Source organism: Pleurodeles waltl, chromosome 3_1 (genome assembly GCF_031143425.1).
Source record: "Pleurodeles waltl isolate 20211129_DDA chromosome 3_1, aPleWal1.hap1.20221129, whole genome shotgun sequence".
In the NCBI taxonomy this organism is placed as follows: Eukaryota; Metazoa; Chordata; class Amphibia; order Caudata; family Salamandridae; genus Pleurodeles; species Pleurodeles waltl.
This window is the reverse complement of record NC_090440.1, coordinates 670,654,292-670,682,186: the sequence shown is the minus strand read 5'-3', so window position 1 is coordinate 670,682,186 and position 27,895 is coordinate 670,654,292. Positions and strand designations below refer to the sequence as shown.

The following is a 27,895-nucleotide window of genomic DNA, read 5'->3' as shown; positions in this document are numbered from 1 at the left end:
CACTTGTTTGTCATACAAGTCAGTGATTCCTTAGAAAGCAAGAAAAAAGATAATGACACCGCAAGAGCAGTGGAAGCCTTGCAGAGCAGAGGCACTTACCAAAGAGCATTACTTAAACTGAGATGTCTGTAATTTAGATGTCTTTTTCCGCAACCGTCCTATACACAACAGCAGACACCAGCGGAAACACAACTCTTAAGTCCATGGCAACAGTTAAGCCCCGAAAGCATCCCTTTCATGGAAAGGGCAGCAAGAGAGGACAGAACCAAAGTGTACTTAACTACCAAACACCAGTTTGGGGGTACCAAGAGCAAGTGAAACTAATCACCTCAGAAAAATGGATGTTCCGGACTATACAAGAAGTCTTTTTCATAGAACGAATACATAAACCTATAGATCTACAATCAAAGTCAACCCACATCGACCAGGTCATGTTTCTGCATCAGCTAGAAGAGAAATAGTCTATTGCTCAAGGAGGCGCTAGAGCAAGTGCCACCCGGGGCAGGGAATCAGTGAGTGCATTCTGTGTACTTTTTCATACTGGAGGCGGATTTAGCTAGAATGAGAACTATGAACTCTTAAATCCACATATCAAGATTAATAATTCAGAATGACAGGACTGTAAGATGTAATACCTTAGTTGGGGCCAAAGGATGTTATTTAATTATATGTCATATATGTCATTGATTTTGTAGCATAAACAACTCGATCACACAGTTGATAGAGTGTTTTATGCCAATTGCATATATCTTGGGTGCGTTCATATTTGCTTCCTAATTCATGAAACAAAAACAGATACTAACATAATGAAGTCAGCCTTTGCGTTACTGAGGAACTCAGGGGAGTATGCATTCCATTATGCCCAGCTGATGATTTTATCACCTTCATCAATTTATGGGAAAAGCCAGGACTCTAACCTGTTTACCTTCAGCCCCAGGGCTTTCTCAGGGCAGACTCCACCAGTTTCCCCAATACCGGTGGTAATCCTACGGCCACTTCCCAGAGATATAATAAGATGCTATCTGCACATAAGAAGATTGCCTGTGTGTCCCCATGTGTGCAGGTCCTGTCTGTATCCAGCCCACCTTTATATGGTTGGTCACCGGCTGCTTGGCCTGGGTGAATAATGAGGGGGCAGGAGGCACTTTGCTCTTGTTTACCTTTGATGCAGCCATGCTTCCACTATCACATTTGCTTTTTCGACTCTAGGTTAATGTACAGTAATCCTTGCTTGGATCCATTTTTCAAAGCTTGTCACTTCAAGGACTGTAAAGTAATATCCCCAGTCAAGCATAGCATATGCTTTCTCTGTATTTTTGGAGGCCACAACTGCTCTTGTGTGGTCAGAATATACCCCATGCATCATGTTCAAAACTTGCAGATTTGAATGAGGTGCTCCTACTTGGAACACATCTGCCTTGATTAAAGAGTATCAGGCGTGGGAGCACTTTTTGTATTCTGCTAGACATCACCTTCCCCAGTATCCTGGGGTCTAGGTTTAATATGTACGGTAGGCAATATGAAGTACAATTTAGGGTATCTCGGTCTGCCATAGTCAGAACTACAGTTACCTCTTCATGTGTTGTTTGGGCAGGGGGAGGGTGTTCGCCCCTCTTTTAACTACAGTATTCATATCGAGTAAGTGCTGATAAATATGGGCTTGGTATGTTCTCTAAAACTGCAATAGCAGGTTGCCACCATTGGGCGTTTTTTCCAGTCACTAGTTGTGGAATGGTTTCTTTTAGAAAAAAATGGCAATTTGGAAAACGTGGAGTTTCCAAGTAAGACGCTTGCTAAGGTATCAGTTTATGTAAGTCAGATGTGTTTATGTACATGTCTGCGAGTGTAACATGTTCCTCTGCAGTTGAGTGTACAGCTCTCTGTATTATGAAGCGAACGTCTTGATGTCTGCCTATGTGGGTGTATTGCATAATAGTTGGGGCAAGTCTCACATGTAGTCAGTCGGTTTGTTCTATCACCCTCCAATTGTCTTAGGACTAGATATTCTTTGCAGTTGTGCTTTCCCACTCTATTATGTGCAACCCTCAGCCTTGCCTTCTAACAGGTGAAATTCTGCCTCTGCCCTGTGAAGTCAAATGTCTTGTTTGGTGCTTTTAATGTGTATTCCTCTAATATCGGAATTTAAGGCTTCCCATTTTATCAAGGAGTCTTCAGGAGTGCCCTCTTTAGTACTGAAATATTATGTTATTTCCTTTGCAGCTGTGTTTCTGTATGCAGGTATTCAAACTTGATCAGCAGCAGCCAGTAAATGGGTATTCTAGCAGGGCCTATGCCCCATTGTAGCACCAACAGCAAGGGGTTGTGATGAGAAAAGGTTTTGGTGAGATCACCCACTCTGGGTATCAATCTCCCACAATTCTTCAGTTATGAAAAGCTATTGTTACAGGTGTGTAATGTGTGTTTGGGGTAATAGTGTGAATACTCCTATTGTGCTGGGTAGGCTGCTCTCCCTACCTTCGTCAGGTTCCAGCCTGTTGCCCCGTCTAGTCCATAAGCCTGTCTGAATATGTTCTCCTGGGTACCTAGCAGGAGGGATGGGGTCTGTTCATATTTATCCATGGCTCAGTTGAAGTTACTGTCTAAGAGGAGCGGTTAGTGCAGAGCTGTGGATCAGCGGTGAGATGATGCCCAGTTGAGTGACCAGTTTAGAAATGGGGAAGTGCAGGCCCAACAGGTGTAAGCACTTACCGTCTTGCCACCTACATATATCACCCCTCCTTTGTCTGCGGTTGCTTCTCCTTGTTGAATGTCATCTGTCGACTGCACTAATTTGAAGACGCCCCTGTCATGTGCTGAGTAAGTGGTAGAATAAGTTTGCCCTTCTCTGCTGCAGTTTCTCTCCTGCATTTGTTAGGTTTGTCGCCTGCATTGTTACAGGTACCTATCTCATAGGAAGTGCCACAGCCCTCTGACATTTTGTGCCAGGAATGTATTTGTTTCTAGTTTTGTCATTTGTATGTGATAATGGGAGGAGGATTGTCTTGTAGCTCCAACTCCTACGTCCTCCACTTTCGAGGTTGCACTCTTGTTGAACCAGTCAGACCCCATCTTAGCATGAGGTCCACTGTGCTGTGATGCCATCCTGACTGTTGCAGTTAAGTGTTTGTCTGCCATTCCCTCCTAGAAAATCTCAAATGAAATGAACCTTCCTCAACTGTGATAGCCTTACCTGCACTTGAACTTTGACTTGCCCATTAAGCAAACATGTGACATAAAGTGAGGAGGATGTGGTACATCCTTCGCCCTCCATTATTACATCCAGGCGACCTCCCTCCAACCTCAAGAAGTGACACCTCATACTCTAATGTATCTGTATTGCCTAAGCTCAGGGTGGCTGATGCAGGTGATACAGATGATGTGCAATGGTTCATTTTCGCTTTGTCTGCATTTCTGTGACCGGTTTCACACCAACTCTGAGTCTGAGAAGGGCCATGCTGGGCATGTGGATCCCAAGCATACCAGACTCCATTTGCTTTGACTGTACACCACTCAGATGATTTGGCACCCATTGTGTTGAAGACAAAGTCATGATCAGGCTTAAGTATTTCTTGGCACCGCTGGCTCTCAAAGATGCATTTTTAGGGACAGAGATAAAGGGAGCAATACTGCTGGCCACCCAGCAACTTGGAGTGTTCAAGCATTCCACGATCAGGTTCACCTACACAGAATGTCCAGGTCTCATGAAAGTAAAAACCCTAATAAAATGGTTTGGAATGATGGAATCATACAACGTGACCCATTACACGTAGATGCCCATTTCCAACATGGAATATTAATAATGTTTTCGGTACAAACAGTTTACCCCCATTTGAACAAATACATAAGGCACTGATGAAGCACATTACACTAAAGGCATCTGTGTTAGTACAATTACTTCATTGCATTCTGAAGGTGAGATACAGGCAGTAGTTTAATTTAAATTTATGTTCCACTGGGTGGATTCACGTCTGACCCACTCATCCTTCTGGAGAGGCTAAATAATCTGCAAGTCGAACTTTCACAAAACTCCAAAACATGATTAGGTGCAAAACAGCTGTCTGATGATTGGTCTGGCATGTGGGGCATAGTAGAGGGCAACTCGGTATCATGGGGGTGTCTCATTAGCTGCATTCTAGTGACTTAAGTACATAATGTTCAATCATTTGAGAACAACACATTACAGTTTGGGGCCCAATTACTAGACAGCAGGATTATGCACAGCATGTGAATCTGTCACAGCTGCAAATATAGGTAAATAACTTGTTTATACAATATATTGCAATACACTGACCTATACAGAGGCAAGTGTCAAATGTGCTTGTGGTCTGAAAAAGATATGGTTTACTGTTTGGGAGCAAGGGTGTACCTACTTGGTCACATGGTAGTTGTATGATATAAAAAGGCATTTTACTGTCGATCATGACTAATGAGTTTCATATAGTGGCAACTGGATGTTGCTCAGAATCCAGAGTTAAACACCAAGAGAATGCCCTATACCCCATTTATCATGTCCGATCAGTGCTAAACTTATTTTTGTACTTTTCAGGAAAAGCTAAATTGACTTCATTTCGTTCAGGCAACCTTTAAGGGCCTGTACTGCATTGAAGGTTCACAGGACAAATTACTTTGTTATCCCTCCTTTCTGGATTCAAGCAATAGCTGAGTTTCATCTCAGTGCATGAGTAAGCCATATGGCTCTTTGAACTGAGGAAGTGAACTTATACAATGGGAGGGCGTGAAAGGGGAATCTCCAGCAGCCTCTCTGTTGTACAAGGCTGGGTGGGGGACTTCCCTCCAAGTTTTGCTTGTTTCTTTCTTTTAAATAAGAAGGAACTCAGCAATGCAAAGGCATAAGACATTTCTCATCCAGTCCTGGCTGCTGCCTTTCTCCTGGTTCCCTGGTGTCCCTTGCCTTCTGCTATAAGGGCTGATTAGTATGATTCTGTTACTGGAACTTTCATAGATTCACAAATTTGAATCATTCCCCGTCGTCGAGATGGGAGTCCCCGGTAAATTAAAATAGCAATATAGAAGCATCTATAAAGAAAAAAGGCCCAAAGGCTTTCACCTTCGTAGCCTATCCTTGTCTCTGTGAGTAAAAAGGACCAAACCAAGTCTCAGCCAATCAGGCTTCCCCTCCCTCTAGAAACCTGCTGTGAGAAGCTCCATTCCCTCAGATTTTCTACTGCACGTCATGCTAGGGAGTCTCTACTGAGCTCTTCTCAGTCAAATTTCCAAAGATCTATTTCTAGTGCTTTTTCTACTGGAGAAAGAAGATTTCTTCAGCAAGTAAGGCTTCAAATTTTTCTCTGGCCTATGAGAAATATATTTTCTCGAAATTCAACATGTCAGACAAGGAAAAGAAAAGCCTTATTAAAGCCTGCAAAACCTGTGTAAAAAAGAGACTTAATTTTGAAGATCCACACAAGGACCGTATTTATTGCCTCTATACTGATCATGTAGCCAAGGACTGTAAGGTATGCAGAACTTTTTCTAACAAAACCCTCAAAGACAGGGAGGGTAGGATACTGATTTGGCTACAGAAATTGAAATCCAGATCAGACCCTGTTTCTGGTTCTGATAGTGAGGAATCCTCCTCTTCATCAAGAAAGTTCCAAAAAAAGGGGCAGATCTCAGGCTCATCATTCTGAGGATCCACCTAAAAAAGCTCTCAAAAAGACAAAACAAGTGTCTTCTAAAGCTTACAGCCCTTCCAGTTCTCCTCACAGGAGTTCTGCATCATCCAAAAGAGACTCTAAAGAGCGTTCTGTTTCCTCAGAACGCAGCAAAAAAGCCTTTTCTGAGCCTCCAACACCACCTCCTGTGGTAAAACACACTTTAAAAAAAACATCTGGAAAAACTACGACGATTACACCGTCGACTGCAGCATCGTCGACGACCACCTCGTCGACGGCAGCGTCAAAAGGAGTGTATACGGCTGCATCGTTGACTGCCACAACGTCCACTATCTCTACAGCATCTGCTTCAACGATGGTCACCTCGACGACGTCCTCGTCAACGGGTTTTTCAGTCACATCGTCGATGACTAATGTGTTCATCGCTTCTCCTCTTTCAAGGAAACCGTCAGCGAGACCATCGTTGACGATAACACTATTACCATCATCGACCGCCTCGTCGACGAGAGTTTCTCCATCGTCACTGCTGACTCCGTCGACGACGGTAAAAAAATATAAAAAATCTGATTTGCTTTCGCCATTACTCACATCACCAAGTAAGGTATCATCATTAGTACCTACACATCTTTTAAATGAGGAAGATTCAGAGGATGAGGGCCTGTTTGGGATTGCACATAGCCCTTCAGAACTGCAAGTGACGTGCCAGGACTTGGATGAGGATATTCAGCATGATCCCCAATCATTTTATTCGCAGGCACAGCAGTATCCTTATCAAGAGCAAATGGTCCCTTTGTCGGGATCCCTTATAATGGACTTACAGTTAATGTTAGACGACTACAGGAGATGTTTCCACCGGCCGGCTCAGAAGTGCAGGAACCATCTTTGCCACCTTCTGTGCCTCTTCCTTCCACTCCTATTCATCCGGGGGTACCACCATTAGATGTACCACCATAGACACCAATATCAGTTCCGACACAAGATCTGTCTTCATCAGATGAGGACAGAGAGGAGGGAGAATTGCAGGATGCAATAAAAGAGTGGGATGATTACCAAATTCCTACTCCAACTTCACCTTCCCCTGTCCCGATAGATTCCCCTCCGGGTGACATTGGAGGTTTTCACAGTTTGCTAGAAAAAGCTGCAAAGAGGTTTGAGCTGCCCATGCCAACGAAGCAAATGGATTGTTTCCTTTATGATTTTAAAGAACCTTTCCAAAAAAGTATAAAATCAATGCCAATAGTGGACCATATATGGGATGAAGGGATCAAAGTGATGAAAAACCCGGCTACCGCCACTCCTGTCTTGCCTAGTCTTGACAAAAAATATAAGGCACCGAAAGACTCTCCGGCCTGCCTCACGGGACACCCCAAACCGGACTCAGTCATTACCCAGGCTGCGCAATGAAGGTCCAGCACCAATACCTGTTCCACCAGACAAGGAGGGTAGAAGGCTGGATAATATAGGGATGCGTTTCTCTTTGATGTCTTCTCTTATGATAAGGGACTCTAAGTCTTTGGCTATCATAGGCAGGTACGACAGGCAATTATGGGCAGACATTGCTCCCTACCTAGATCAACTACTGCTGAGGTTATAGACTGTGCAATGGATATCGCCACCACAGCGTTTCGGCAGCTGGCAGGCGCAGAATTTTAAGAAGGCAGGGTTGGCTCCTTGCAACTTTGTTTAGACTGGAGTTTTAAAACAAGATTTTGGACTTGCCTTTTGACGGAGAAGCCCTCTTCGGAAAGCATATTGACAACGCACTTCAGTCCATAAAGACTGATACGGACACAGCCAGACCCCTTGGCACGCTACAGTTTCGAAGGCAGCCCTTTCGGGGTGCTAGAGGTCGGGGGTATTCATCTTGCAGGGGAGATACCCCTCTGTCTCTGCTGCTTCTTAGTCCTTTAGTTCCCAGTACCAACAGAGGCTGCCTCCACAAGCGGCATATTCGAGAACAATGCAAAAGAGTAGAGCAGCAAATGAAGGACACAGGGCGCAGACAATGACTTTCTAGTGACTCCAGCTATGAACATTTCCTTGGATACAAAAATAGGGGGAAGGATTTCCCACCACTTTCACAATTGGCAAAACATTACATCAGACCAATGGGTCTTAAACCTGATTTAATTTGCCCATACTTTGGAATTCCTCCAGTTCCCTCCTGCAAGCCCCCCCCTTCCACGAAGGTTGAAACACTTACATCTGCTCAAACAGGAAGTCGAGCCAACGCTTCTCAAGGGAGCTATAGAGAGAGTTCTGCATCAAGACAAAAAGAGGGGATTGTATTCTTGGTTCTACCTGATTCGAAAGAAGGGGAAAAGTTGGCGCCCAATCTTAGACCTCAGGGATCCCAATACTTATCTCAAGAAGCAGTCATTTCGTATGATCACCTTAACAGATATCCTGTTGCTTCTCAATCCAGGAGATTTCATGTCCACCCTCGATTTGCAGGACGCATATTTCCATATCCCTTTTCACCCTTCCCACAGGAAATATCTCAGATTTGTAGTAGCCGGAGAGCATTTCCAGTTCAAAGTGCTTCCTTTCGGTCTGAAATCGTCCCGAGAATTTTTACCAAATGTTTAGCTCCAGTCACAGCCTTCCTCAGAAGGCACAACCATCAGGGTTTCCCGTATTTGGACGATTGGCTCGTCAAGGCCAAGTCCAGATCTCAGGCACTGAGGTCCACATGTGCCTGCGTGGAGCTGTTAACAAATCTGGGCCTAACCGTCAACTGCGACAAATCAGCCTTCCAGCCCTTAAGAAGAACATTTTTGGGGGCAATATTGTACACATCCACCAACAAGGTATTTCCTACAGGAGAGAGGCTGAAAAAGCTCATATCTCTGGCTAGGCTCCTGCAAAAAAGAAAGTATGTTTCAGTTTGCCTTTTCAAGTCCCTGTTGGGAATGATGTCCTCCTGCAATCCCCTGGTACCATTCTGTCGTCTTTGAATGTGACCCATCTAGGAACAGCTGGACCTTCAGTGGACACAGTCCAAGGGGTCTTTCGATGATATAATCAGGATAACGAAACCCATGATATCATCTCTGGCTTGGTGGACTCAGGAGTCTCAATTGTCGGTGGGGCTTTCTTTTCTCCTCCAACCAGCTCTGTGGTTGATCACTACTGATGCATCTCTCGAAGGTTGGGGAGCCTTCCTTCAGCACTTACAAGTCAGGGGCAAATGGAAGCCACATCAGAGGTCTTTTCACATCAATTACCTCGAATTGAAGGCAGTTCGCCTAGCGCTCTGCGCTTTCCTTCCAAAGATAAGAGGCTCATCAGTACCCATTCAGACGGACAACACTACAACTATGCATTATATCAACAAGCAGGGAGGAACAAGATCTCTCCTCTTATCGAGAGAATCTCAGCGCATTTGGGAATGGTCTATCAGGCAAAAGATAAACCTTAGAGGAGAACACGTCCCGGGCATTCAGAATGTCATAGCAGACTCTCTGAGCAGGTCAGTGTCATCCAACCACGAAGGAGAACTGGATCAAGGAGTGTTAAACCGAGTTTTCTCCCTATGGGGAAAACCAAACCTGGATGTCTTTGCCACCCTGCAGAATGCAAAATGCCGGTTCTTTGCAAGTCGGGATCACCATCAGGGCTCTTGGGGGAATGCGTTTTCCATGGCATGGTCAGGAATTTATGCTTCCCCCTTTCCTCCCATTCCCCTCATACAGAGAGTTCAAGCGAAGATCAAGAGCGAACGCTGCAAACTTCTTCTGATCGCTCCGGCATGGCCTCAGCAGTACTGGTATACAGAGCTCCTTCTCCTCTCAGAGAGCCACAACATCCCTCTACCAGTGATGCCGTCCCTACTAACAATGAGCAAGGGCCAAATTCTCCACCAGGATCCAGCTTCACTTCACTTGACAGCCTGGCTCCTGAACACCTTGAGCTTGCACACCTAAATATTCCTTCGGACTGTAAAGTCATCCTCGCCAGAGCTGCAGCTGATAGTACCAACAAATGTTATCGTCTGAAGTGGAAGAGGTTTTGCTCATGGTGTACAAAGGCTCAGGTACATCCTTTCTCTTCGTTGCCGAAGCAGATACTGCCTTACCTTCTCCATCTGGCTAGATCAGGTTTGGCGATCGCTTCGATTTTAGTCCACTTAGCAGCAATTTCCCGCTATAGACGTAAGGAAAACGTACCTCATTTGTGGTCCGCAAGGGTCATAAAACTATTTCTTAAAGGGCTGTTCCGATCTTTCTCTCTAGTCAGACCTCCTCCACCATCGTGGCAGCTTAACCTGGTGTTGTCCCAATTAATGAAGCCTCCGTTCGAGCCAATTCACAAGGCAGATTTAAACATTTTATCCTGGAAAGTCGCTCTCCTTCTCGCTCTTACCTAAGTCAGAAGAGTCAGCGAGATCCAAGCATTCACTATCCAAGACCATTTCTTACAGTTCAAGAGAGCAGGATAGTCTAATGAACCCACAGTTTATACCTAAAGTTCCTTCGGATTTCCATATTAATCAACCAGTGGTACTAAAATCGTATTTCCCAAATCCTTCAACACTGGCAGAACAGGCTCTGCATTCATTGGACGTTCAGAGGTGCCTTAGGTTTTATCTAGATAGAACTAGGCATTTTAGAAAATCAATCAACTTTTTGTAGCATTTCGTGCTCCTAGAAAAGGCCAGTCGCTGTCCAAGCAGGGGATTGCAAGATGGATAGCCTCTGCTATTAACAATTGTCATACAGCGGCAGGAAAACCTTTACAGGAACCAACTCATGCACACTCAACAAGGACAGTGGCCGCATCCACGGTGCTCTTCGCAGGAGTGCACATTCAGGACATTTGCAGGGCTGCCACCTGGACGTCAACGCATACATTTGCGAGGCATTATTGTTTGGAAGAAACACAGCAGGGTGATGTGGCGATAGGACAAGCTTTATTACGACATCTATTCCAGTAACGGTGAGCTGTTGTATTTTCTTCATTTCTTTTTTCCCGTCAGCCCAGTATGTCAGCGCACATTCTATAGCATTGTTTTCTTCCTTTGATGATGTATTATTTCTTATTTATCATGCTACTGTGATATTCTCTTCACATATTCATTGCTTATTTAATAGTTCTTCTCTTGCATGATAATGTTTACTTCAATGATTGTGGTTATGTGTATTATACAGTGTGCTTCACTACTGCTTCTACTGCTTGCTATTCTGATTCAAGCATGTGAATCTATGAAAGTTCCAATACTGGATTGAGAAAATTAGTTACTTACCTGTAACTGCAGTTCTCCAGTATTGGAATCTTTCATAGATTCACATGCGAACCTCCCTCCTCCCCTGGGAAGCTCACCATTATCTGTTCTCTTCAGATACTTTGGCACTCGTGCTTTGGAAAATCTGAGGGAATTGAGCTTCTCACAGGAGGGTTCTAGAGGGAGGGGAAGCCTGATCGGCAGAGACTTGGCTTGATCCTTTTTACTCACAGAGACAAGGATAAGCTACTAAGGTGAAAGCCTTTGGGCCTTTTTTCAATATAGTTGCTTCTATATTGCTATTTTAATTTACCGGGGACTCCCATCTCGACGACAGGGAATGATTCAAGCATGTGAATCTATGAAAGATTCCAATACTAGAGAACTACAGTTACAGGTAAGCAACTATTTTTCTTATTTGATTAAATGTGTGCTGATTAGCAGCCTTGCTTTCTATGGCTGGCCTTAGCTAAATATAGCTGAACTCTCAAGCAATTATTCTCTCCAGATGTGTTGTTACGTGTCATGTTGCTTGGAGATCAGGGGGAAGGATGTATAGATGATCATGGTAGTCCGTGGACCAGAGACTAAGTCAGATATTTTCATGTTCCCAAAGTTGAAATATGATGGAACATGGGACAGGTTATGGCACACATGGATCCTCTTTCCTATATACTCTTTATTATTGATTATTTAGGGGCCAGAAAGGTGGCTTCTCCGAGGAGGGTGATTAGGAAAGTGTTTCCCCACAGAGCAGGCTGACTTTGCGGATGAATTTCCAGGACTGAAGTGTAATAGTTTCCATTGAAGTTTGAAGGCGGGCTGCAGTAATGTGGTCCTCTGAATCTCATAACGCAGTCATTGCTGGTAGTGTTTCCTTCCTATGTGATTCAGCAGTGCATTGATAAATCTATGATTGTGACGAGGGAGACATCGTGTGACACTTAGTATGTTTCTCTCTTTCAGCATGAGATGCAGCGCTACAAAGAAGTATGCTATTACATGCTCTTCGCCCTGGCAGCATATGGCTGGCCCATGTACCTGATCCGGAAACCTGCCTGTGGGATCTGCCGTCTGGCTGGCTCCTGCTCGTGAGTAGACAACTCTCAGGTCTGATCCCCAGTGTAGCAAGCCTTTACCAGCACAGAATTGTTTGAGAGGCTTATAATCTTTCTTCCTTGGGCCTGGCCTTACAGTCTCATGCTCTTTGCTTTGTTCTCACTCTCCGGCTATGCGTCTTGGTAGTTCCTCACCAGCATTCTTCTTTTCCTCCCAACTGTACTCTTTATGTGCTTGTTTTAGTATTTACTGTCTTTGCTCTTCTTGTTCCCTCTCAGCTTATGTTTCCACTCTTCATATCACTCCCTCCAGTGTTTTTCTCGCTGTCCCTCAACCTTCACTTTCCTCTTGTCATACAACTTCTCCTACCTTTTACACCCTTCTCACCCATCATTCCTTTTCTCACATTCCTTTTCACACCATCTGTCATCTCTCTCTCTCTCTCTCTCTCTCTCTCTCTCTCTCTCTCTCTCTCTCTCTCTCTCTCTCTTTCTCTCTCCTTTTGTCCTTTTGTCTTGAACTCTCTTCACTCCTCTTTGTTACCTCTCTTGCTTACTTTCTTCAGTTTCTTGAAGGTCTTTCCACTCTTATTTTATGTTCTCTTCTTTGAATCTCACCTTCTTCACTTTGTTCTGCTGATTTACTTGCTCTTATTCGCTTTAATTTGTTCTTTTGCTCTTTCTCTTCAAATTCATTTTTTAAGCTTTCATGCTCACCTCCACCCCTTCTGAATCTTTCTTTTCTCGTCCCATTTTGCTTTCTCCGATTCATCTATTCTTACCTCTGAAGCTCTTGTTCCTTCGTTTGTCAATTTGTATCTGTTTTCTTGTTCTCTCATCTAGAGCTGTCTTTTTTTCGTTTTGGTGTCTTGTTCTTGTGTTTTTTTTGCCTTTTGTTCCTCAGTTGTTGTGTGTCCCTCTTTACTGTCTTTTGTGTCTTCTGTTTATCTGTTCTCTTTCTTTGCTGTCTTTGATTTCGCTAGTTGTCTATATTTGTTACCCATTCTATTGTTTTCACTTGCGTTACTATTTCTTCTTCTTCTGGGTGCAGTTTTCTTGTTCCCAACTCTGCTTGTCTTCTTTCCCTCTGTTCCTTCGTGTTCTTGCCTGTTTCTCTACTCACACTTGCTCTTCTCTTCAGTGCTGTCTTTTCATGTCTTCTTCCAATATTTTTTTGTTCTCCCTGCTGTTGTTTTGCTATTTTCTTTTTTTTTTTAAATCTGCTCTATTTTTGGTTTTCTGTTCCTCTGCTTTCTTAGTCCATTTTTTTATATTTTTTCCCACTGCTTTCATTTCTTGCCAGATTCTATTACCTTGCAGGCAATCCACAAGAGCAAATAGCTCATTGAATAAACTACGAACTAACCCCTTTGGCTTAATAGTAGCTGTAGACTGAATGAGGGTGGGAATATTCCAAGAGACAAAGAGCTGCAAAACAAGAACACATTAATTAAGAATTAAGAGGTAAATGCAGAACTTATCAGGCATAAGCTCCAGCATTACTACATATCATAAGGCTGGATTTTTAGCAAGAGTGGGCAAGTAGAGTATTGAGCTAAGTTCAGGGACCACTCGAAACAGTAAAAGGAGCAGATGCGAAAGCTCGTGAAGGAGCAATTCCAGATCATTCACTACAGTTAAATGCAAGTCATTTAGAAGGAAATTCCTTATCAAAGATGGTTGCTTGATGCATGTCCTCTCTTCTTGGCAAGTGCAAAATCAATTAGCAGGTCCAGTGGCAAATAGGAAACCAATTACCATGTCTCAAGGTATCATGAGCATCTGTCTCTCAACCTGCCTTGCCCCTGGCAGTTGTTACAGTTGGTTAATACTCCCTTCTTTGGAATATTGACAATGATACTTTGGTTTCTGATCATCTGATACTTTCTTTCCTTCCCAAATCTGTGTAAACAGCGGGGGTTGATGTTTCAGGGTCTGCCTTGAACACTTGTGAATTCAGGTTGTTTTTGTCAGGAAAAACATTCTGTTCTTGAGAGATCGGATGGCAGTGACGATTTCTTCTTTCTGTGGTGGGGGTGTATTCACATCCAAGACTGTCTCTGCTTCTTGGATGCCCACTTTGCTTGTTGGTACTGATCTGTTTAAGATGTCTTTGAGTCCTCTGTCCAGCGTGCTTTCTGCTCTTTCTCTGTTTTTATTAGTCTGCCTTGCTTGTCCATGATGAGGTATTGTATGTTGCACAAGATTTTACCACTGGTTATCTTCGTGACCTTGAAGACCTTTCCCGTTCGCCTGTACTGGTTACCTCCTCTGCTTAGCTGGCAAGGTGATCCTTGTACTCCCACTTGTCTACTTTTGTCATTCTTTTAACTTCTCTGTTTGCTTCTTTGGGCTGTTTGTACTTCACCTGCAGCCTCCATGAGTCTATTTTATTCTGCCCTCCTGTCTTCAACAGCTCGCCATATGTTGTGTCTTGTCTTATCCATTCTTTCCTCTTACTTGTCTTGGTCCCCAGGCACGTGTCACTACTCTTCACGTATACTGAAGAGACCTGTTCCCATTTCCTGTTGACTGCGTCTGCAGCTGGCTCACACTGATCTTCCATGTCTGGCAGGAGTTGGAACCTGTTTTTGATTTGTAAGATGAATGCCTTCTCAGTCTTGGTATCCTGTAATTTTGCCACATCGAAGTGCTGTCATCCAAATGTTTTGAATTCTGTTTTTCTGAGCTTCAGCTTCACAAGAGAGCTCACTACATGATCATCACTGGTGACGTTGGATCCTCTCGACACTCTGACATCTTGCAATGAGCGTCTCCAGGTGCCACATGTCCCCATGTGGTCAATCTGGTTTCTGCTTCTGCCATTGGGTGAGCACGTTTGTCAGTATCACAGTGGGGGGAGAGAGTCCATCCTCTGACCAGATCATTTGTGACTCAAATTTTTTTTAACCTGGCTTTCACGAGTCTAGTGTGGAATAGCTTCCACTCAATTAGGCATGCCTCTGTCCCCTTGCTCAGTATGATTGCTACTCCTTCGTGATATTGGTCATCATCCCTTCCCGAGTACAGTACAATCTCCTGTGGTGGTTTTCATTCTGCTAGATTCGGTCCATCTACTTTTGTTGACCCCTAGGATGTGCAGGTTTAGTGCCCAGTCTCAGATGTTAGCCAGCTTTCCTGTTCTTGCACTTGGTACGCAGAACTTTTGTAATCCTGTTACTAGTTTCCCTGGGGCTTTGACTATTGCAAATTATGCATGTCTCATGCAGAGATTCTGGAAGTCCCTTTTTTCAAAAGATTTAGTGGTTTATGAACGCCTTTTATGGGACATTGTTGTTAACTTTGTGCCGAAACCCTAAACTGGAGGACCAGTGGATCACACTTTGTCTGGTCTCTACTCTTCGACTTGTTTTGCTTGGGTGACCCTGCCAGGCAACTAAGCGTCCGCCAGCATAGCTCTCCAGGTCACTGAGACATGGAAGATCCTGAACCACTTCACAGTGGTGATCCTCCAAAGTGTCCTCTCTTGGGAAGTATAACAGCGACTAGCAGGTCCAGTGGCAAATAGGAAATTGATTACCATGCCTCAGGGTATTGTGAGCATCTGTCTCTGAATCTGCATTGGTCTTGCAGTTGTGGTTGACTAGAGGTGCAGCCATATGTCAGGGGCACCTAGCAAGCATCACTAACCAGTAAAAATATTGTTTCACTTACCTTGCTTATCATTCTTTCTCTGTCTATGTATTCCACGTTGTGCGCAGGTTCCAGTGAAATCCTTCGTTTGCCGGGTGCTCAGAGTCTCTTTGCAGCTGAGGGCTTGCCAAATAAAACTCACTTCTAATGTGCAATTTTCTGACCGTTCTCTGTTTTTTTTCTTTTCTTATCTGCTGTTTATTTGTTCCTTTCGCCTCCCCAGCCTCTCTCCTCCTAATATAGTCTCCTTCTTTGTACCCAGATGTTGCCTCTGCTCATCCCGTCCCCGCTATGCTCCAGGTGTCACCATAGAGGAAGACAACTGCTGTGGCTGTAATGCCATTGCCATCCGACGACACTTCCTGGATGAAAACATGTCCTCGGTTGACATTGTGTACACCTCGTGCCATGATGCTGTAAGTAGGAGCATATCTATCTGTCTTTGACTCTTACCTGCATCCTGTGTGTTGTCTGCTACCTAGTATTCTGCTTCCACAGTAAATATCTCGGGACCCTCTTCCTCTGTCTCCCTTTTGCTTATATTCCTGCCATCTTCTCCTCTTGTACCATTTGACCTCATTTAAGCTTCCTTTCCCTTATTCCAGCTTCCTGTATAATAATCTTTTCGTCTCCTGTCCCGTCAGAATGCATCGCCGCTCTTTCTTCCTACCCTGGCCGACCACATATCATTCTTCCATCCCATCTAGATTGACCCCATCTTATCCCCACCGTCCAAGCAGACCACACCTGAGCCGCTTTCTATCCACACTGACCACATCTCTGCCATTTTCTTTGCCCTCTCCTCATTTTCTCTCATCTCCCATCTGACCACATCGTCGACTGCTCCTCCTGTCCTAGCTGACCTATCTAAGGATTTCCTTCCATAGCCACTGACTCATTGTCTGCTTCCGACCCATCTTATCCTATCCACGATGACCTCATGCCAGCTTATTCCTATCCCATCTTATGCCTATCCCATCTTACTCCTATCCCATCTTATTCCTATCCCATCTTATTCCTATCCCATCTGATCACATCTTATCTTGGGTCTCCTCTAATCCTAGTTAACTGCGTCTCCATTCCACAAATGCTCAGCAGCTCTCATCTCCTCCCGCCCATCTGACTTCAGCTCAGCCCTTTGCTCCTCCTAAACCTGTTTACTGCATCTCTGCCTTTTACCACATCCTCACCCCCCCTTTGACCCCTCTTAGTCACATCTCATCCCTCTCCTCATATCACAACTAGCCACAACAAGCAAACAAAATAAATGTTTCTGTCATTCTTGATGTAGTTAAATGCCTCACTTTTGATTTTTAATCTTTTTATTCCTAGGATTCCGGTGCTATATTATCATGCTAGACACTGACCATGTAAATAAGTTCACTTAGATTCATTGTATGTAAATATGACTTAATTAGTTATCCTGCAAAACGGTATAAGTCTGGACACCTGCTCGAGTACTGTCTTTAGGGTAGTGCAACGGTGCTGCCCACCATGCACTAAGCTCGAGGGGGTGCCGTTTGCATAACCTGCTGAGGCGAGATAAGAGCAGCCTGCAGAGAACTTTGAGGGCCCGGCGTTTTTCAGGGGATAAAAAGAATGTCTTGATAACTGATGACTAATGAACTTGATGGAGAGATCTGTAATTTGTCTAGTTACGTTTTTGACTCATTATAAAGTAGCATAGAGGATTCATGTTCTCACTGCAAAGCACAACTTGAAACATGCAGATCAAAGATTGTGTTTTATATAGATAGATTAGTTGGTCACAGAAATTCTTTTGTTACTTAAAACTCATAAGTTAAAATCCTCCTGATATAACACATTGAACTATAAACTGGCATCAAGGCACTGCATGCAAGTTGCAAGTACAGGTATAGAACCTTATTGTTTTTGCCTCGATATTTCGTTATTACAAAATTGCTTTAAAGGGTTCCTTTGGGTAGTGATACAATTTTATTAGAATGACAACCCAAGTCGTTGTATTAAGTTTGAAAATACACTTTCCACCTGTTTGTATCACAAATGGGACGCAAACCTGGTGCAAAGTGTTATTTTGGGGTTACATTGAAAAGTAGTCCCAAAGTAGCACTATGCGCCACTTTGCACCAAGATGGCATACCATGGGTGGTACATGGATGTTCTCATACCCCCACCCACGTATTTTGACACTAATCCCTTTGCTGACTTTGGTAGAACTGGATTTGCATCAAAACATTACACCTTCTCAAGGCAGGTGTGCCATTTGGGGAAAAGATGTATCTTCTCCAAACCGTTTGATCTTTAAATGTGTGCTACACCATACAGCACTCACACAAACTGGTAAAGTAATAATTTTTGTCAAAGCGTAGAATTTGGTGCCAGAAGGCACCTTCTGGTATAAAAACCTATGCTTAACATCACACACACACACACCCTTGCACTATAGGGCATGTGTGTGTGCACTGGAGTAAGGCACTCTAATGTATGCCAGCACTAGAGGAGAGTGCAACAGCATCATATCCTCATAGATATGGCGCTGTTGTGCTCTTTCCTTTTCCAACAGTGCAGCACGGCAACTTAGTTACTGCTCTGCGTGAAAAATGAGTAAATCTGCCTCTTCATTTCTGCAGATGAAGCACTCTTAACATAGATTTGCCTACCAACATGAATGACATGTGACTCCTAAATATGACTCCTAATTCTTTACGTCTTTATTGTCTTAAGTAACATTTCCCTTACATTGATTTACACTCTTGTATGATGAGCTCTGACACGGAACATTGGGATGAGTAGCTCAATAAAATAAACACATTTAAGAGAGGAGTTAAGGAGGGACAGGGCATGAGTCGAGGGTACACACAGGTTGACAGCATCTACCCACTATTTTCACAGGGTGGATGCCATCCATGCCAAAGGTTTGGGCCCCACAGAAATCTGCTAAACTTGTCTGGGTGTAATTTTTAGACACCTGGACAAATTCAGCAAGGCCTGCACGTTATCTGCTTTTATTCGGAGCAGCAACATACAGGCGGCCAGGGGCATATCAGATTCCAGCTGGGCCCATAATAAAGGCCGCAGTTAAAGGGCCATCAAGCCTCCTTTTAATGGAGTATCCTGGCTTGGAGCTATCAGGAGCCTCACGCCTAAATGCAGTAGAGGGGAAACAAAGTCCCACAGCTTATCTCTCCATCTCTTATCTGCATGTTACATAATGTGCTTTGTAGAAGACATATTAAACCTCTATGCTACTTTGGTTTACAACTGTGACTACACAAAAACACAGATCTCTCCAGCAAATATTTTAACCTCCGGAGTAATTTTACCATTATTATTATTCCCTGAGATTTAGTTGGCACACACAGATCTCTGCAGGTACCTTAACCCAGTAAGATATTTTAAAATGCAGACTTTGCAACTAATTAAACAGAACAGATTTAGTGCCACGTTTCTTCCTGTTGCCAATTTCCTTTTGGCAGAGTTTTAGAAAATAAATGTGAAGGTTGAGGCCCAGATTTTGCGTTGCGGTTGCATCAGTTTTTATGGCACAACAGCGACACAAAATCTAATTTTTTAAATATTGTAATACGCTCAAATGTACTCATGATAGACCTGCTAAACATGTCACCTCTTGTGATGTCAGTTCCAGAGAAGTCATGGGTTGTGGTGGCACTCTCTGTGACTCCACATGCGATGTTATGTGCTGTGATGTCATGCGCAATGATGTCACTTGTATAATGCCTAACTTGGTTAGTCCTCCCCACTTCTTTTTTTAGGACTTGTGCCCCCAGGAGAGATGATGGGCACCATTGGGTGTCAGTGAGGGAATCAGTTCAGAGAAAGGTCATAGTGGGCCTGGGGGCGCCAACAAAGACTGTCAGAGGGAGCGCCACCAATGGCCAAGCTCATGTGCTGTGCTAAGTACCAGTTGTATGCAGCAAAAGTGGTAGTCGTAGCAGGCTATGTTTCTCTTTTAATTCTGGGACAAACTACATAGGGGTATATTTACAAGCCCCTTGCGCCACCTTAGAGCTGCCATAGCGTTATTTATTTTACATTAAGTGGCTTTTCTGCTGCACCATATTTACAAAACTTTGCGACCCCTTGCGCCACATTATGCCTTCGTCGGGCATAATGTATGCAAGGGGGGCGTTCCGGCACAGGGAGGCCTGAAAAAATGGCTCAGTGAAATTTACAACTTTTCACTGCGCCATTTTTTCCGTCATTTTTAATGCCTGCTCAGAGCAGCCATTAAAATGACGCATCCATTATATTCAATGGGCCTCCCTGTGCTTTGCAGCACTAGCGTCAAAACTTTTGACGCTAGTGTAGCAAAGCGCCACAATAGCGTCAACATTTTTGACATTATTGTGCTAATAACCACTATGGTGTGCCATATTGTAAATACAGTGCAACCACGGTGGTGTCATATGCCGGTAGAGGGGCGCAAGAAAAGTGCTGCATCATCTATGATGCGCTGCTTTCTTGTAAATATGCCCCATAGTGATCTTCCTGTCAGGGTAATTTGTTTCCAGCTAGCAGGCAAATGAGCTCAAAATATAGGCGCCCCAGTTCAGCCATTCCTTATCGTCGAGCCTTCGAGAACTTCAGTTTGAAATGTGAACTCGAATAGGACTGGTTTGCTGTTACCTGAGGCCGATGAAAGATCCTAGGAGTGTTGATCCGATCTTTTTAACGTTCTGAAAGCCTCACTGAAATGTGAATTTTGAAAGAAACTTAAAGCAGACTTTCTTGCTCCGAAGACCTGGTAATGCCAGTTCTGTAATGCTGCCTCTGTGGTTAGCTGAAATGTGCTATTATTGTATTTCTTAATTTTAGCATTTAAAAAGTAGACAAGTTAACCTTTTGCCCTTTTCCCTAAGGACCACAAGGAAAAAATGTTTGTTTCTTTTTATCCAGAGCGCTGTCGCCTGTAAATCGTAAATATGTCGGCGTCCGCAGCATCCGGCTTTTGTAGAATCGCATACGCAGGTCCACTGCCCCCTTGCGGCATGGTCCAGAGCAGCATATGCCAGAACACAATGTACCAGTTTGTTTAGTCATAAGATAGTAGTTTTGTCCATAACAAATCTGCACGGACGTCAGTTCACCAAAATAACATCAACAGCGACAAAAGAAGTGAGTTCATCCATCATGTGACTAGCCAGGCGTTGACATCATAGGGCTGTCCCCCCGTACCACCCTTAGCTCATTGGCGGCATCCTATTTGCTACTACGAGGCTGCGGGCAGAGACGCTTTAAGGTATGGACAAAGTGGGCAATTGCCAAGGCCACCACCTTCCAAGGGGCCCCATAGGAAAGTAGACTTTCCCTTTATCTTGCTCATCTCTGTTTATTTCCATATCTGTCTCTCTCCTCCCTGCCTGCCTCTACCTATGAGTCTTTCTCCCTCTGCCAAATAGCATTTTTAGGAATTAAGGGGCCCTGGAAAATATATTTTAACTATTTTTGTGTGAACCCTGTTTCTGAAAGTTTGTTTAGTAAAATTACAAAACAAGGGGCCCCAAAATATGTCTTGCCTGAGGCTTCAGTAATCCTTAAAACAACACTGGCTGGGGAGGAGGATGAGGAGTGAATTGCACAGAAAGTAAACAAGGCTTTTCATCTGATTTGGCTTAGAGACCTCTAGCCCGACTCTTCTAATAAAAATAATCGTAATTAAAGAAAAATAGATATATATTCTCAGCAAGGGTTTTAGGTTCAGCCTGCTTCATTGGTCTGTTCAACCGTAATTCCCATTTTGCTTTTGCTGACCTTAGCATGCTACATGTGGGTCAGCCCACATCAGGGACTGGCTTTCCTGCGCTGTGATTGGCGGCATTTTGCCTGAGCACATCCATTTAAAATGAACTGCACTCCAGTGCCAGGGTTGGTGGGCTGATAGTTTACTTTGCCAATACTTTCTTCTTTCTATTACGTATTCTTTGTTCCCTTTTTAGGGGCGAGCACAAAGCGCTCTGTCCCGTGTTGTAATCTCTCTTTGGGCTTCAAACCACACCCATGTCACGTCAGTTTCTTTCATTGGTTTGTGAGCTTGCCTTTTACAATCTGCTTGCTTTCTTTAGTGAAAGGCATGCATATGTCATGCCTTTTCTGGTGTTTAGCCCTCTTCGAGCGCAGCGACCAAGTACTGAAAACATACGAGGTTCCACGTTTTCCGTCTGGTTTCTGGACTACTTTTTCCTCTTTTTTCGCAGCGCGATCTTTGCATGACATCGACTCTGTTACACAGTTAATTGCACTTTTGCTGATTACGTAGATAATTGCACTTTTGCTGGTTACATGGATAATTGCACTTTTGCCGATAAGTTTCACTACTAGTGAACTTTTATTTCCCTTAGTGTGTCTACTTTGCACTGATGGCGGCCATCAGCTCGCTTATGTGAAACTTTTATTTTTCAGTTTATATGGCAAGAAAAGTCCAGTTAGTTATGTGAAACTGTTATATTTTCATTTTCAGTTTATGTGGCAAGAAAAGTCCAGTTAGGAGCTTACAATGCTGATTGCTCTAGCTCAACCAAACACAAGACCCATTGCATTGCAAATTCTTGTTTCTTTTTGTAATCACGACTGTGCATGTTAAAACTATGCTTTCAGGCTGCAATAAATCAAAGCCAAAATTACATTCTTTTTATACCAATGAAAATCTGGTTCTCTTGTGATGTTTTTTATATACACCTGCCTGCTGGGAAGCATTTATACTTTTCTATTAAAATTATGTGCAACTGTTATTTTTTTACTTTCAATTGTTATTGCAAGCATATGGCCACCTTTAAGGGTGGCAGCAAGTTTTCTTTTCTTTTTCATTTTTGTGGCATGAGCTTTCAATAATCTTTTGTTTCTAAAAGTAGTCATTGCACCAGCTTTCCTGTCATTGTGGTGTTCGCAAACTATTGCTCAGCGCTCGCAGATCCCATGCATGTGAGAGTATGTAGCAGCGCTGTAATCGATGGTGAACATGGAGCATAACACATTCCCATTTTGCGGACTGACGTTGAGACAGCTTTAACTGTATCAACAGTCTCATGCTTCCTACTTCATTTTACAAACATTCACACAAAGGGTCTTTCTGGTCTGAACAAGTATTATTCACAGTTTTTGCTTCTGACCACCATATACAGCTCTCCTCAATGTGAAGGCATTTTGTTTGTGCATAAAAGTAATTGAGTTCAGTGCCCGGACTGGTGGGCTAATATCTGCCTTCATTTCTGCCTTTGACATGATATTTTATATTATATATGTATTTGAAATGAGTAATCTTTGCTTATTTATATTTTGCAAACATATGTAAGCTACAGCTAAGCTACATTTGTACTTTTTATTACTTTAAGAAAGTTAATGTTTATGCTTGCAAGAAAATGCTTTTTTTTAAATAAAATAAAATTGCAGGTTTACCAGGGCCAGAGCTATTGATTTTGACAATCAATTATTTTGATTTGAATGTATATTCTTTTAAAATGTATTTATCATGTTCTAAAAATGTTTATTGTGTTGATCAGACTTTGACTAAACCCCCCACAGGTCTTGCAGGGTACCAGTTGCATTTCTGCCTTTGAAATATGACTCTGACCTCTACAAAGGTCCCTGTGGTGACTCCTTACACCAAGATGCTGTCTGTAAAAGTTCAGTTCCAGTTTTCAAAATGTACAAGCTCTTTCAAAAATATGAGTTTAGGAGGGAGAAAAATGAAAGCTATGTGCTTGTGATGGTGCCAGAGTTAATATTCACTCCTCCCTTCATTTCTCGAAAGTCTCACTACACAAAGGCGCAGAGAGAAGAAAAATACTAGCTAATTAAGAGTCCTTTTCACCAGTGCCAGGTCAAGTTCTACTCTCAATAGTGAGAACAGAACACACTTGTGCATTAGTTTTGGAAGAGGTGTTTCGTACCCTCCCTCTAGTGAGTTCTTAGATGCTGATCACATGAGTTACCATTTGTCATTGCTGGTGTGGCTGGAGGCCAGTCAGTACATGGCTCCTTCTAGCTTTTTTTCAACCTGCACTGGTGTTTTGTTTGATTACCTTTTCCAATTTTTTTCAAACTATGTGTCAGCACTATTTGTAGTGTCATCATGAGTCCAGCCACACAGATTTGACTATTTGGAAATACAGGGGGCATTTTTAACCCTGTTCTTTGTATTTGATCTCACCCACCAATCCCTATGTTGCTCAAGTCAGCAAATACCTTTAGCAAGAGGTTTCAAAACGATGCCCTATTAATATATGTATTACCCCAAACCTAACTTATACCTGTTATTATTGACCTCCCACCATTTTTCTGAATATCTGTCATGTTAGATACATTGTTGTGAAAAGTGAAGGTTTGTAGTGTAGCCAAAGAGGGCCAATGGCTCTCAGATAGTGCAGAAGTCTTTGGAGAATGGTTGACTTCTCTAGGCGTTAAGTTTGAGGGATGTAATTGTAGTGTCTAGCATCAACTGGCAAAGCTATGCCGCCAAACTGTTTGTAATCTTTAAAAGCTTTGAAAATGGAAAGATTGTAGAAAGGAGAATGTCTTACATTTGCTGTTTAATAACAAAGCAGCGGTCTTCTTCAACCACTGGTGAGGTTTTGCAGCAGAACAGGAATAATGAATTCTAAAGGTCTGAGTGCTACAGTATCAGCTATTTCTCCTGCTAGGTGTCTGTGTTCACAAGTTTTCTAGGCATGTGAAGTAAAACATCTTTGATAATCTGATACTCATATCCTTAACAATGTAAGTAGATTGTCTTCCATTTCTTTCTACTGATTGTCCAGTCGAAAACTTTAAAACAAGCTCTTTGGTACTCCATAGATTTAGTTCCAGAACATCCAAGAGGTCTGAGTGGTTCAGAATGTTTAAATGGAGGCAGTAGTTACTTTGGGATTAATCTTGAGGTAATCAAGTTTGCATTCCTAATTGTATTTTTACTTAAGCATTAACTATGCATTAATTTTTCTTCCAGTGTTACTTTAGGAGTAATGGGGACTTATTTCCACCCTTACTTTTTTGTAATATAACCCTTACTTTTAACCCTATTGTAATTACTGGTCCTGATGTTTTTGTCATTAGTGTCGAGCCTGGGTCGCATGCGCTTGCGCATGCTTTTCGCTAAGCGAGACGCTTTTGTAATTAAAAAAAGGCTCAGAGCCCTGTCCACGTCACGTCAGTGTCTGTAATTGGCTTGTGGGCTTGCCTGTTAGAATCTACTTGATTTCATTAGTGTAAGGCATGCACGTCATGCCTTTTCCGGTGGATAGCCCTCCTCGAGCGCATCGACCAAGTACAGAAAACATGCGAGGCTCGCTGTTTTCTGTCCGGCTCGTGGACTACTTTTTCTCTATTTTCCCAGCGCGATCTCGCTTGGCAGAAGTCGAGCGCTTTACACAGTTAATTGCACTTTTTCGGGTTACGTACATAAATGCACTTTTGCCGATAGGTGAAAAGTCGGGTTAGGAGTTTACAACGCTATCAGCTCCAACACGAGCAAACGCGAGACCCGTTGCATTGCAAATGCTTGTTTTTTTTGTCACCCAGATTGTTTGGGTTGATTTAATCACTTCACCTTTCAGGTTTTAACCTATGTCGCTTTATTAACGAGAGGCTTACAACTTTGAAATCCTAAAGTTTGTTCACTTGTGGCACTTGTAGATATAAGACTCTTTGGTGGTGTGTTTCTGTCCAGATGAACATTGCTTTGGCACTATTTTTTTAAGTATGGTTGCTGTGCCACAATCATTTCTGTCTGAAGTTTTCATGAATCAGCATGTGTAAGGAAATTCAGTTATACATTTTATCAATTTACAAAGATTCTTGTGAGTTTGCAGTAGTTCAGATCAAGCAGCTGCACGTTATCTTGAGTCTCCAAGGTGTTTTGTGGACTCGAAAGTTTGAATAAATCTGTCTGCTTCTACTGTCAAAAATTATTTTGACCATTGTTAAAGGAATGTAATTGTTTACCACCTATATTTTAGATGACTAATCTTTAGGACCTGGTTCCTGAGAACGTAGTTTACTCAAATATAAACACCTACGAGTCTGACTTAAATATTGTATGTGCCACCAGAAAATATCATACAGTAAAATATTCCAAATCTCTGGATTTGCTACTTGGCCTTGTACAATATTATTCCTTTATCAGAATCTGTTGACCATGTCACGTACAGTATGTCTCCTCTTCAACGTTATTGTTTATATGTCACAGATTCTTGCTGTAACTGGCTTCAAGACATCTGTCTCTACCTCAATATGCAAGCATTGATGTGATTGCTCCATGTTTTTCTTCCTGTGCAAAAACCTCCTTTTCATTCGGGTTGAATATGATGGTTACCTTCGTTATGCATAAACATTTTATCCAACAGCCACACATGATCATAATCTATTTTCTTAAAGAAAGCAGTAGATCATCTACTGGGGTTTGTGAAGACCAGGCCAATTTATACTCTGATTATATTACTTTGTGCTACTGATCTAAAGTAGTCTTTAAAACATTACTTCCATTTGTCGTGAATAGTTTTTTAAAATTCGTCTGACTCAGAGGTGCACCCAAGACATCACAGCACTCCATGCAGGAAAGCATAAATTCAAGTTAAATTTTACGTTTTTATTGTGAGGATTCACTATTTCTCTTCCAGGGGATCCTCATCAATAGTCATAAACATTGAATATTCCCGCTCTTGTGCGGGGACCCCGGAGCATATATAAAATACATACATATTAAACATGTGTAAAACAGCAATGCAGGCTATAATCATAAACAGGCTAAAATGCTTTCTTTCTATTAAGTTTTTTTTTTTTTTTCCATTATAAAATTACAATAGAGAATAAATATCTACCCAAGCCCCCAAAACTGGGCTTAGGGAAGTAAGCAGTAGTAATCACTAGGGGAAAAAAGAGAAAAAACTACATTGAAAAACAATGGAGCATTCTTAGCCAATAGGAGAACCATAAAAACTTTGGCACCGTGCCTTTAAGACCCTGAGCACCTCCAGTATCCCACCATGCCTCAGGGGTGAAGGAAAGGTGACAGTTGGTTCACAGTTAGGTCAGTTCTTTTTTCCGGCTTCTTCTGAGAGGATCCTGGAGCATTGAGCTCTCAGTTTTTTCTGAGTTTTTCCTCAGAAAAATCCTTTAAAAAGCGTTTTTTCCTGTTTCATTCGACAGATAACATCTTTGTCTGAGTTTGGCAGTTTTTTCCTGACAGAAAAATGCCTTCACTTTTTGTCAAATGCCCTTCTTGTGGGAAGAAGAAGGCCCAGTCAGATCCACACTCTCTGTGTATTGTGTGCCTGCCTCAGAGTCACTGCCCTGACACTTGTAAGCACTGCAAGAATATGTCAAAGAGGACTCTGAAGGACAGAGAAAAGATCATACTACATGGGCTTCATGAGAGGCAGAAAACATCGTCCTCTTCACTTCCCAGGCAACCAGCAGGCCATTCTCAGGAGAGAATGGCTAGGTCGACGTCAGCAGGTAGGAAAGTACCTGTTTGTTCCCCGTCGACGTCGTCGCTGCCACTGTCTCACCGGCATAGATCGCCGTCGACGGCGAGACACCCGACATCGAAGGATACGGCGTCGAGGGAACACCATCGCAGGGGCATATCTCCATCGATGGCAGCCCGCCGATCGACGTCGAGCCATCGCCGGTGTGCCCGGTTGCCGCCAAAGGCCGTACATCCCCCGACGTCAAGAGACACGGCGTCGAAATCACCACGACGGCATGAGCGACATCCGCCGTCGGCCTCCCACCGCTCCACGTCGAGGCACACGACGGCGAGTAGGTCGAGGTCCAAAGATCGCTGTTCGACGTCGAGACACTCAACGTCGAGACACTCAACGGCGACACACTCAACGTCGAGGCAAGAGCAACCGATGGGGCACCCTTCGACGTCGACACAGCCGTCTACGTCGGCACAGGTTTTACCTGTCCCGCAGGGAGTTGAACATCGCCCTCCTCCAACAGACAAGGCCGCACCATCTCCAGTGGTCTCCATACCGAGCGACTCATCTCGTTCAAGAGCAGCATCATCTGGGCATGTTTCGCCCATCAACTTATCTCCAAGATGGCTAGAGAGCCTTAATAGACCAGCGGCCTCCCCGGATTCGCAGTATTCGCAAATGTACTCACCTACTGCCTCTCTTCCAAGAACGCCATCACCGTCAGCGAGGGCAGGACGGGCTCGTTCAGTTCCTCGTCAACCGACCGCGAGGCCTGGGCGCTCTGCTACAGCGTCTCGCAGTAGGTCTCGTTCCCAACGGCGATCCAGGTCACGCTCACGAAGAAGATCACCCTCTTGGTCATCGTCAGGATCATCTGTCGGGCGTTACTCCCCCACCCTAACA

At 43.3% G+C, this 27,895-nt stretch overlaps 1 protein-coding gene across 1 annotated transcript in view; it reads left to right on the top strand.

The window, feature by feature from the left end:
- The window catches only part of DAGLA (diacylglycerol lipase alpha), a 258,639-nt gene that overhangs the window by 147,516 nt on the left and 83,228 nt on the right, over nt 1–27,895 (top strand). The window contains exons 9-10 of the mRNA XM_069223236.1: nt 11,827–11,951; nt 15,835–15,988. Coding sequence (XP_069079337.1) covers nt 11,827–11,951; nt 15,835–15,988 — 279 coding nt within the window. The remainder of the gene's footprint in view (nt 1–11,826; nt 11,952–15,834; nt 15,989–27,895) is intronic.